Below are 12,094 nucleotides of genomic sequence, written 5' to 3'. Positions count from 1 at the left end.
TCCACCAGCCCCGCCCCTATCACTCAAGCCCCGCCTCCACCAGCCCCACCCCCATCACTCAGGCCCCGCCTCCACCAGCCCCACCCTATCACTCAGGCCCCGCCTCCACCAGCCCCGCCCCATCACTCAGGCCCCACCTCCACCAGCCCTGCCCCATCACTCAGGCCCCGCCTCCACCAGCCCCGCCCGTCCCCGCCCTGCCAGTTGCCTGCCCCTCCACTCAGAGCGCTGGCTGCTCTGTACTGCAGCGGACAACAGGCACGGCTCCCTGGCAACTTGGGCCAAAGGTCCTGCTCCCGCTTGCCCGCTCTTTGGGAAGAAAATGAGATTATTTACAACTTGGGTGTCCATGTTTGGGAAGATTAACAAACCTGTTCTGGTCTCTTCAGCCTGCTTCTACCTCTTTCCCCAACGGGTTTATTTTCTTTTGAAGGCACACACCTGCTCTGCCCCTCAGGTTTCTGGCTCGCTGCCTCCAGCTGCATGCAAACTGCTAGGGCTCAGGACAGCCTGCTTCTTTCCAGCTTTTCCTTGGATTGTTTTTTCTTTTGGACCCTTCTCCCAAGTTTCAGGGCCTCTTCTCATGGGGGTTTCTGACCCCATCTTTATTAAATCGATAATGCACATTATGAGATATATAACGTCACATGTCAGTGTGTGTGTATACAACACACACACACACAAGTTTAGGTACATTCTGTCATTTGAAATATCTTTATGATCAAATATCAAAACAAGTGAGTAGGCGCTATACTTTTGAGACTCCACTTTCTCAAGTGTGAAGATAGAGGTAGACAGAATGCTCTTTGTACCACGACTACCTTAGTTATATGGTGGGCTGGACGAGACCAGCAGACACTGTCTTTATGCTGTGAGATAATGACTGATGCATCCCCAAAGCACAGACTTTCAAACAAAGGCACTTATGACCTAGGGGAATCTCCTATCATCATTCAATTTTTAAATCAACTCTGGTACTAAATTTTTTTGGAAAAAGTCTCTTTCTTTCTGTTAAATTTCTACCTACATTTACTATCTGGAAGTAAGTATGTTAACGGCATGCTGCTACTTGCTCAGATGGACACAAAATCGCGCAGGTGTCCTAGTTCCTTTCGACATGATTCCTGAAGACCAGAATCTATAATGGCCGAGCCCCACCGTTACTAAGATCCAGAACAGTGCCTGGTATACAGTAATCCCTCAATCCATTTCTGTTAAGTAAATGCATCTAAAAATGACTCCCCTTTTCCTAAACTTAGGTATTCCTTTTTCTAAAAGATGCTAGTCCCTGTTTAAATAGAAAGAAACTGATCTCTTCTGGAAGCCACATTTGGCAGCGAGCTTTCTGGCTGGTGAGAGGAAGCTTGAGCCCAGACATTGCAGCTGGAGTGGCAATGCCTCATGCCTCATTCCCAGTAAGAGCAGCAAACGGTGACCGTGTGTCCATGTGTTCAAACATCTGTCTATCCATCCGCCCATCTACCCATCCAGTCAGGTAAATCCTGGCGAGGATTTGGGTTTGCACAGCAGACAATACCCCTTCTTGGAGGACTACCGACACAAAACTGTTTGACTGTTAACATTCCTACCTGAACTACCTTGGCGGAACAAAACAAGTTCATAAACCAGTATACAGGTTGGTTGTCCGTTGTAACTGCTTAGCAAAAAATATGAAGTGCATGAGATACTGAGAAACAGCAAGCCCTTCTTCGATCTTCTTAAATTTTTTTATGTTGAAATCCATGGCACACTAGGTGACTTAGAACATAAGATGCACATGCTACAGAGCTTGCACAGGGGCTGGGAAGGATGACAGGAGAGCAAAAGTGAACAAAATGTAAGCACTGGCACCTCCCCCCTTCTTAGGAACCATGGCATTCAACAAGTGTATTAAATGAGCCACTACCATATGCTCAACCCCGTAAACCATGTGGAGATGACAAAACACACTCTTGATCTGCTTTAAATCTGGTAAAGGAGTCCGGGGGTGTGAGCATCCCAAGTGGCACAGCATGGGGCCCCGCACCAGGCTAAACACGGGGTGTCAGGCGTTTGGCGGAGAGAGCAATTGTGAGAGATAAGGGAAGGCTTCCAGAAGAGGGGCGTGCTAACTGGGCACTTAAGTCAGGGAGCACTAACGGATGCATGAGAGGCAGCCAGGGAAGGAGGGTGGCACTGTCAAAAACCTGAGATTCTCACAGCGTGGATGTGGACCGGCAGCATCGATTCCCAGACCTGCCGGATCAACGACCGTGGGGGTGGGACCCCGCAATGTGTTTGAACATGATCTCCAGGTGACGCCGATGCACGCTCAAGTTTAAGAACCACCAAGTTAGAGCAGGCACCATCCTCCCTTCAACTGGCTGTGCAAGCGGGCAGAGAAGGTACCGGCTCCTCAAATGCTCCCAGCCTTGCCCAGGGATTGGCAGGAAGGAAGCGTGGGGCTTGCCTCTCACTCCCTCCTTTCTGCAAACCAGTGCCCTGGGAGCTTGGGAGGTCGGGGACTGCCCCCCCTCTCCCAGGCCGCTCAGATGCCACACACAATGTAAAGAACAGTTACGCTTCCCACTGCTTCCGTACAAACCCCTCTCACGCATCTTCCTCGGTGGCTCACTCTTCTGATCCACAGCTGGATCGTGGGAGGGCTGGAGGTGGGGAAGAGCTCAGCAGAGGCGGGAGGAAAATGGGGCTTCTGTGAGCCCAGAGGGTCGGAGGTTATCATTCATTCCCCGCTCCCGTGCAGGTCTAATCGATGGCTCGCAAGGCCTGCACCTATCTCCTAACGAGACGGCTGAGAGCAGCCTTTGAAGGCGCAGAAGCCATTGGAACCGCACTTCGCTTCGGATCGGATCATTAGAGCAGCAGGAATATTCTGGAAATTGTTACTGACTTCATCGAAATGCCTGTGGTCCCTGGAAGACTATAAGAATTTGGCAGAGTGTGGCTTCTGCCCTCCTTTCACCCACCACAAAGCGATGTACGACCCCTGCTGCTCCCTCCTCCCTGTCTGTGGAGCTCGTGTTCTCTTTGGAAGCACTTAGGTTTACATAAACTTTTCCTTCTGAGGTGCGAGCTCTGGGCCGACCACGCTACTGAAGTGGCCCTTGCTAAGGTCATTGGGGCTGGCAAGCGGCCTCATCGTGCAGATGTCCGTCAGCAGAAGAGGACACAACACGTAGGGGCCTGACCCACTCAACAGTGGCCCTGGTCCCGTTAGTTTCCCCCGGGGCCATCATAGGGGAGCAGTTGTTTGATTGGATCTGGGGGGACACCTGCCGAATGACACAAGTGAGCCAGCCGCTCCTCCAATGGGCTCACATACCTGAGAAAATTTTGTGTTATGTGTATTTTACCATGATTTAAAATTTTTTCTAAAATGTACATGAGCTATTTTTGTTTCACTCCAGTATACCCAGTTTGATACACAATCATAAATAAGACAGTGAAAGTTGATTTACAGGCCCGAGGCTACATACTCGGAAATTATATCCTTCCCTCCTTTTACATGCATTCCATGATCATCCACAACGTACAGACAGGGAAGGTGAGGAGAGAGGGGCAGCGACCTGCTGGGGCTCCCACTCCTACTATGACGTGAGCCTGGAAGCCTGCCTGACTCTAGCGCGAGGACATTGAAGCCCCATAAGATTCTCACCATGCAAACTTAGCTCAGAAGAACAAAAATTTGGTGAGTGACTGTGTGTTGACAGGTCCATGTAAAGACCTCTAGGCCACCGACTTGCTCCAGTATATTACATCAACACGTATAATATGCATGTAATGGTAGAAAGTTCCAGCAATGAACTTGTGGAGAGAACGTGACACTTCCTTGTCCTTTGTGGTGGGCATCTCAGGTCTGGAAGGCACAATGTCCAACTCTGATTCCGTATCACTAACCCAGGTGTCCGGCCAGCCAGTGAACAAATTTGAGTTTTGCCAGGCCCGTCTCAGAACTCGTGCCTGAACGAAGCATGCCCCTTGCCTTTGAGGGTCTCATAGTTCGTGGACATGGACACTAAGACAACATTTGCCAGACTGGGTCCTGGGTCCCACAATAGGGCTGCACAGGCAAGAGCAGAGGGAGCCTGGGAGTGTGGAGGGGGCCACCCCAGAGCAGGGAGAGGGCCAGGAGATGGAGCTGCCAGTGAGACGCACGCACCCAAGCCAGCAGGACATTCGGAGTGAAGGCGGGCACGCCACCCGCACTTCCGGTCGGAAGGGCAGCTGGCCTTGCTCTAAGGAAGCACAGGGGGAAATCCCCACATGTGAGCAGGGCCTAGATGCCAGGACCTGGATTCTCATCTCTAATCCTGAAACCCACGCTGCGGCCCCCAGCCTCACACCCGCTTCTGCCTGAGCATGGGAGCAAGGACCCAAGTGGCTGGAGTCCAGCGTCCTGCGGCTGCCCTGCCCCCGCCCCCGCCCCAGCATCAAGAGCGGAGCAGTACCTGGTATGGGTCAGGGGACCCGCTGGTCGCTCCGGCCTCCTCGGGGGCAGCGCACCTGGTCTGCTGAGAGAATTGGTCTTGGGTGGCCGCGGCTTTTTGGGCGGTATGGCAGGAACAGAAGGCTTCTGTAAATCCAGTTTTGGCTCTCTCTCTGGTCTTTCTTTAAGTCATTGTTTAAAGAAGCATAAAGAAGACAGATAGAACTAGTGTAAGTGACAGTACTGAAGATTGCCTGTTTTCTGCTTAAAAAAATCACTGACGCTGTTTGCCAAGGTCAGGATGGAAGGCGAAGAGCATCATCTATTCTTGGTCAAGTTAGAAAAAGACCTATGGGCCCTTCCGGCCATTGCCCACCCTTGGAAAACTCCTACTCATACTTCATGGGGCCTACTCACATTTAGCCTGGCTGAAATGTGACACGGTCACGTTCCCTTCTCAATGGCTGGACCCACCCTCAGAGGCAGACTTTCCTACTCCCTCTCCTGAGCTGCGAAGGACAGCCCCTTATAAACGGGCTCCACTTGAGTACTCTCTGGGTGTCTGCATGCTTGCCATGGCCTGCAGGCAGTCAGCCCCCACGGGCAGGGCCCACGTCTGGCCATCTCTCTAGAACCCGCACGGTGCCTGGCACTGAGCAGGTGCTCGGTAAATGGCTGATGGGTTTGGTCAATGACCCGCGGGACCTGTTGGGTGTGCAGAGGAAAGAGGCCTGACGTCTCCCAGGTCAGCCTGTGTAAAGCACCAGGAGCCAACAATTAGTTCTGGATTCTTCCTGTGCACAGTTTCACCTTGGAAGGTAGACTGGGACTGCACAGGTATTTGGGTTCTGAGGGTTTTGGGTGTCGGAGCTATTAGAAAGAAGTTAAAGCCAGATCTGGTGCCAAACTGGGCAGTGCTTGGCGGCAGCTTCATGTTTTATGTCCCCATGTTTCTCTGTAAAGGTAGAGCTTCAGGGAGCTGCCCACTGGAGGACAGGCAGCATCCCTGTGCTCACTTGGAAGCTGGAACTGTGAACACGTTTTACTTGCAAACACAAACTCACGTCGTTTGGGTGACCAGGCAGATTGGCAAAGCTTTAAAAAGCCCATCAGGTATTGTACAGACATCACTGCTCATCCCCACAATATTTCAATAAGGGAACCTGCTCCATCCAGGAATGCTGGGAACGCTTTTACTGGTCCGCAGGGACCAGAGGAGGCACCAGAGGAGGAAGGGCTCCGCTAAAATACAAAGGAGGGGGGATTCCTCCTGCCTCCTGGGATGGACGGGAGCTCCAGCAGCCTGCAGAACGAATGGGAGAGAGGGTTCGTGCCCACCTACTAGGGAGGCCAAGCCTCAAGGTGGGGCTGGTTTGCTGTCTTCCCTGCTGCTTCTGACCAGGGCTTCTGTCTCCTGACCCACTGCGGCACAGAACAAGGCATCACGGGAGGGGAAGGAAGCAGAAGTGTGTGGCCACTTGGCCAACCAACTAGGGCGGTTGTTCACACGTAAGCCGAGTACATATGCTAGTCACCATGGAACAGAGCAGGCAGTGTCCTCATCACAGAGCCTGGCTATGAGCCCAAAACCAGCCATGTGTCTTCCGTGAGGACAGAGGCGGTGTTTGGTTATGTCACAACACGCACACTTTTGTCAAAGAACTATTTGTATGGTACACACTCAATAGCTATTTTTTCATTGATCTGTGACGCAGACCTGGCCTTCACAATGAGCTTCCACAACTCAAGTTTTAACTGTTCACTGTGAAAGAAAGAGGTGTAACTTCCTAAGAACTCGCAATGTTGGCAAAACTTCTGGCAGGCTGATATAAAATATTAAATTTCACAATAAAATTTCATGAGGCCACCCAGGAGCATCTCCAAATAATTACATTCATTAATTCAGCATTTCTCTTGTGACTTACAAATAACTGCTTTTTAAAATGGAATTTGCTCTGCCTCCTGTTCATAATAATAACGTAACGCTTTCCCCGTAAAAATGTGTGATCAATCAAATCTTAGACACCTAATAAAATGAGTCCTTCCACAGCATGCAGATTTCTTTGGGAGGGACACGCAGACCATAGGAGTCAAACACATTCATAAAACTGTGTGATACAGGTTACGGTACTTCCCTGAAAATGACATTTTTGACCCCGTTAAGGGGACTGTGGGCACTGGGCTGCTTCTCCCAGTTTTGCCATGCCACCCCCTCCCTCAACATTCCTGACCGAGGACATGTGTCTGCAATATAGTAGCCAGCGTCAAAGGCCCAGCAGTGACTGACAGCTTTCATTGGTCTGGATGGGAATTTCTCTAAGCCACACCCACCCATCGGCAGTTAATGAGCACCTGGGGCACTAGGCTGGCTGGGAACCGTGGCGGGTACAGCGGGGCCCTCTAGGAACTTACAGTCGGCATGCGGGCTTCAGGATGCCGCTGATGTGGGGAGGGTGGTGATGGCAGGAAGACTGGGATGGAAGAGCCCCAATGTGTTAAGTGACTAGGCTGGTTGTTTTTCATTTGATGAGAAATGCCAGCCCAAAGAAGCACCATATAACCCTCTCTCCTATTTCTTTAGAAACAGGAAATTTAAAAGCAATCAAAACAAAACCATAATCACCATATTCCCAAGAAAAAGCACATTCTGTGGGGAATAGGGACCTAGCCCTGTGACAGACAGCTCTGTCTCTTGCCGTTCTAGAAGTGCCAACGAAGACCTGATCTCATACCTTTTTCTTCTGTTCTATTTGGAAGCGTTTCTGGCCTTTCAGGAGGTATCTTTTTAATTTCATGTTTTCTTTCAGTGGTACCTGGCGGGGAAAGGATGGCAACGATTAGGAAATGTTTCCCCCATCCATTTATTAGATGCACTAGCGTTTTAAATATTTATCAGGTACAGCAGAGTCAATAGGTTTTTTTCTTTCCTAAGCTGAGTGCTGGTGTTATCTGGCAAACACAAGCTGCTTAGAAACGGAGCAGAAGCCATTTCTGGCATATGTCATTAAGTTTGCCTGCCTATGCATCCTTCATTTACAAGAACACCACTAATATTTATTGATATTTAAATCTGACTTCCTTATGCATCAAAGTAGTCACAGGAGACCACTTGGTGTAGGTGGGGAATGTATATAAATAAATAAGCAAATCCACGGGCATAAGAAGATTGCTGTTTTATGCCACCAAATTTGGAGTGGTTTGTTATGCAGCAATAGTAACTAGAACGTGTATTTTTCTTAAATTGAAGTTTAGTTGACTTACAATATTATATTAGTTTCAGGTGTACAACACAGTGATTCAATATTTTTATACATTACACACCATACAAAGTTATTAAAATATTATTGACTATGGGCTTCCCTGGTGGCTCAGTGGTTGAGAGTCTGCCTGCCGACGCAGGGGACACGGGTTCGTGCCCCGGTCCGGGAAGATCCCACATGCCGTGGAGTGGCTGGGCCCGTGAGCCGTGGCCGCTGAGCCTGCGCATCCGGAGCCTGTGCTCCGCAACGGGAGAGGCCACAACAGTGAGAGGCCCGTGTACCGCAAACAAACAAACAAAAAATTTATATATACATATATATATATATATATATATATATATATATATAAAATTGACTATATTCCCCATGCTGTACATTACATCCCTGTGACTTATTTATTTTATAACTGGTAGTTTGTTACCTCTTAAACACATTTTTAAGTGGAGGGATGTACAGAGAAGATACGGTGGTTCTCCCTAGGTCCTTTGCATCTGAATCCCTCAGGTATTACATTTTCCCAAATGTGCCAATTCACCCTTCCTCTTTACACGCCTGGACCACAGCTGCTTCCCGTACCAGGGAACTTCATCAGTGTCAGCGGCCTCAGGTCCGTAGGAGTACTTGGAAAATAGCTAAAGCATGAAACACATCACAAGTACTCCTCTGATTTATGGACTTGGTTGAGTGCTTGACAAACTCCTTATATGACCAACCCTACGGATGTGTGCTTGGTACTGAAATCTCAATTACACAGCATCAGAAGCCAAAAGAACTGAAAATAAAACCCACTGAACACACACTTTACCTTAACTCTTTAATGACTCACTACAAGTTAAACACTGTATCTGATTTCTATCAATTCTGTATCTGATTTTTTTCGTCAAATAACCAAACACAAGGAAAATAGGAATATCTACCTCCCCATTACAAAGCAGTTCCCAAGATTATACAGCAGGATAAACGAGCAGTAGTGGTAATCTAGCAAGATTAAATGCCATCATGCTTTGCCCCTAGAGATCCAGCACAACCTATTCAAATTGTCTTAAAAGGATAAGAATTTGCCTACCATGCTACACTCTGGTCTCCTAACGCTAAAGAAGAATTTCAGTACCATTCCTAGAGACACAGGAGGAACTGACGGTCCTACTACCATGAAGAATCCAACCCTAGTTACATTCTAGGCCACCTGAGCCTGGGACCACTCAACTCACCTCCTTGGTCTCTAACCTGTCACCAAGGCTTCTATGGAAAAGGATCTTCAGAAAAAAAGCAAATCAATAGTCTGTTTTAATTTCAGCAAAATAAAATATTTATCCAGCCAGAACCACTAGGTGGCAAAATTAAACTACTCAACACAAACAAGGATGGGGGCTGAGCAGGAGATGTAATCAACATCCCATTTGAGGGCTTAATCTCTGTAATTCTCAACTATGCTGAAGGGAATGGGAAAGGAATGTGAGGTCAAGCTGATTTTTTCCCCCCAACTTGGTGGGCCAAAAGAACGGGAAAAAATCACTCCTAATAAATCTGTTGAATAAACCAATCTGGAAATGTATTCATACTTTAAATGCTACAGAAATATCATAACTATGCATGTGTAGAATTAAAAATACCCCTACTCTTCTTCAGTTTTAGTTGTTAATTTTTTAAAATGCCACTTAACTAGTTATTCACGGAGGAGTTTCTCCCTAAAATTTGTTTTAACAATGATAAAGAGGAGTTCTATTGGGAACTAGGAATGCTCATCTTTATGTATGAGACGCCAGTGTACAATGAGTTACCAAGTGTCCAACGACATCAAGTCTTCCTATAGTATTCAACCTTAACATCTGAGCCACACAGAAAAAGTGAATTAATTGGATTCTTTTCTAGAATAGAAAAGCATCATGAGGGAGGGAAAGTATTGCTAGAAAAACATTTTTTGTTGCTTGGGGCAAGTGAAGTAAGTACAAATTTTGGTTAACCACCCGGGACAGAAATTGAAAATTCAGCACTGCTATACATGCCCAGTGAAGCTGTGACCCACGGGAAGCAGCTCTCCCCGGGCTGACCCTCGATGGGCAGGCACAGGCAAAGCAACCAGTTCCTCTCTCCACAAAAGGGGTTTATTAAAGAAATAAAAATAAAAACAAAGCAAACAAAACTGGTTTATTCCGAAACAAAGTCTTTCTGGTCATTCTCTTTGGGAGGCCGTATCAGGGATACATTTTAATGATATGTTTCTTTGTTAGGGAAAACAGTAAGAGAAAGACAGTGTGTTGACGGGAAGTGAAAGGTATATTACCTGCCCCTTGCTTGATGACGGGAGCCGATGGAGGAGGTGGCTTCTTGGGTCTCTGAAAAATTAATCAAAATGATACCACATGAGATTGTTGGCAGGCCTGGCCTCTCACATAAGGACCACAGACAGTGTTTTCTAGATGTAGTTTGGACAGTCCAGAGAAGCTCTCCAAAAAAATTGAGCAATTCTCTCTCCAGGGATGTCAGGTTTTGGCACCTTTAAACAGGCACTAAAATAAGTTCAGTCTGCAAAACAAAGCTCTGATGGACAAATGAAATACCATTTCCCCCTTTCTAAATTTGTAACAGCCTTCTGGAAAAGCGCGGCTCAGCAAAAATGGCCTGAAACCAGCAAGCACAATGGTACTCCTACGCTGAAACCGCATTTGCAATTAAGATTTAATCTGCTGAATAACCAAGCGATTCAGAAAGAGTCACTGGGATGGCTCTAAATTAGATCCGCTCTGGATGTGGGACCTGCAACAAAATGCAGGCTGAGGGGCCCCTGTGGCTGGGTAGGGTTCTAAGCTTTCTTCCCCTTTTCACCCCAAGGCTGGTAGGCCATTTGTGAGGTTCCCCCACAGACCAGTCATACCCTGGAAACTGGAATGGAGTTTCTTTGCATATCAGTCACTATTTGTTTTTCTCTCACACCCGATCATTCTGGAGGGAATGAGGCAGCAATGCAATCAATGGCATCTCCTTGCTCACCCAGGATTCGCTGTAGGTGGGAGACAGGCTGGACTTGGCAAATGTCCTAGGGCCGAGAGTCCAGCCAGGGCACAGTTCTTGGGCACCATTCTTGCACAGGGGAAAAGGGGACCGGAGGCAAGGAGAGAAACATCTCATCATCAACATCATTAAGGAAAGTTGGAAATGGGGAGGGTTTGAGCATATGATCCATGTTGCTGCTGACACCTGTCCTGACCCTCTCTGGGTATCGTATACTTGTGACTTTAAAAAAGCTCCATGGACTCTCTTCTGCATGCTGAAAAAGTACTGATGTGACCAGCAAAACACCCGACCATCCTCAGCCCGGCCCACCAGTGCCTCCCGGTGCCTGATGCAGCACCAGGACACAGGAAGAAATGGTTTTAAGTAAAACCCACAGAATACGAGACCCACAGAGAACTGTCTCAGGGAGCATCACAGCACGTAGGCTCTGGACTTGACATTTCGACTCTGCTCTTTACTAGTTGGGTGATTTGGCCAAGTGACCCCAAGTAAGAGTATAATATGGTGGGCAAGAGGCGGGGCTTCAGAATGTGGCTGCCATTACACATCCTGGCTCAGTTTTTAGCCGTGGACCCTGGGCAAGTGACCTCACCTAGATGAAATTTCTCATCTGTAAAACAATAATATTACTTCCCTCTTAGGAGGAGGCGGTTTCACAGAGGGAGTCAGTAAGCACTGCCTTGCCCAATCCTCGTGACAACTCTATAAGGAGTGATATTATTATGCCCATTTTGCAGATGAAATAATTGAGGCTTCAAGAGATGAAGTCATTTCCCCAAGTCTCCAGGCTAGTAAACGGGGCAGGGGGCCAAGAGTCCAGTCCAGGGCTATCTGCCCCACAGGAATGCTCTTAACCACTGTGAAGGGGCCATCCTGCCAGAGGGCATCCACAAGACAAACCATCTCACGGCCATAAACCACACAGAGTTTACAAAAGCACAAGAAACTGTAGTATGTCAACATTAAGGGGAAAAAAAAAGGGTATTGAATTGCAGCTACAGTATGAGCTCAACCATGTTACAATATATTCAGAAAGGGAAAAAGACTGGAAAGAAATAAATTTATAGGGCTGATCTCTTGTAGAATTATGAGTGCATATGTGTTTCCTTCTTAATATTTTTCTGTACTGTCTATATGCATCCAAACTTCATTAAAAAAAAAAAGAAAGAAGGACGCTCCAAGGGCCACTTCCGCATGGGTACAGGCCCTCCACCCAGAGCTTACGACTCTTCCCCTGTTGCCAGCCCCTTCCAGCTGTCTACCCTGACTCCTTTTTCCTTCCTCTCTTCTCTGTCTTTGTAGAAATTAGACTGGGGGCAGATCTGTGTTTACCTAATGAAGTTGAAACTCTGCCAATTAACCTTCCTTTACCTCTGGATCAGAGTAATTTCTT

The 12,094-nt window shown here is 47.7% G+C and overlaps 1 protein-coding gene across 4 annotated transcripts in view; it reads right to left on the bottom strand.

The window, feature by feature from the left end:
- Positions 1–12,094, bottom strand: part of SH3KBP1 (SH3 domain containing kinase binding protein 1) — a 346,493-nt gene that overhangs the window by 45,530 nt on the left and 288,869 nt on the right. For 3 of the 4 annotated variants that reach the window (XM_027096156.1, XM_027096159.1, XM_027096158.1), the window contains 3 exons: positions 9,971–10,022; positions 7,159–7,239; positions 4,449–4,608 (listed from right to left, as the gene is read on the bottom strand). In XM_027096156.1, the coding sequence (XP_026951957.1) occupies positions 4,449–4,608; positions 7,159–7,239; positions 9,971–10,022 (293 nt within the window). The remainder of the gene's footprint in view (positions 1–4,448; positions 4,609–7,158; positions 7,240–9,970; positions 10,023–12,094) is intronic. The other variant, XM_027096157.1, reaches the window with a different exon arrangement.

The sequence above is a fragment of the Aethalodelphis obliquidens genome, unplaced genomic scaffold, assembly GCF_003676395.1.
Source record: "Aethalodelphis obliquidens isolate GAN/ISIS:26980383/991018 unplaced genomic scaffold, ASM367639v1 scaffold99, whole genome shotgun sequence".
Classification (NCBI taxonomy): domain Eukaryota; kingdom Metazoa; phylum Chordata; class Mammalia; order Artiodactyla; family Delphinidae; genus Aethalodelphis; species Aethalodelphis obliquidens.
This window is presented reverse-complemented; position numbering and strand designations above follow the sequence as displayed.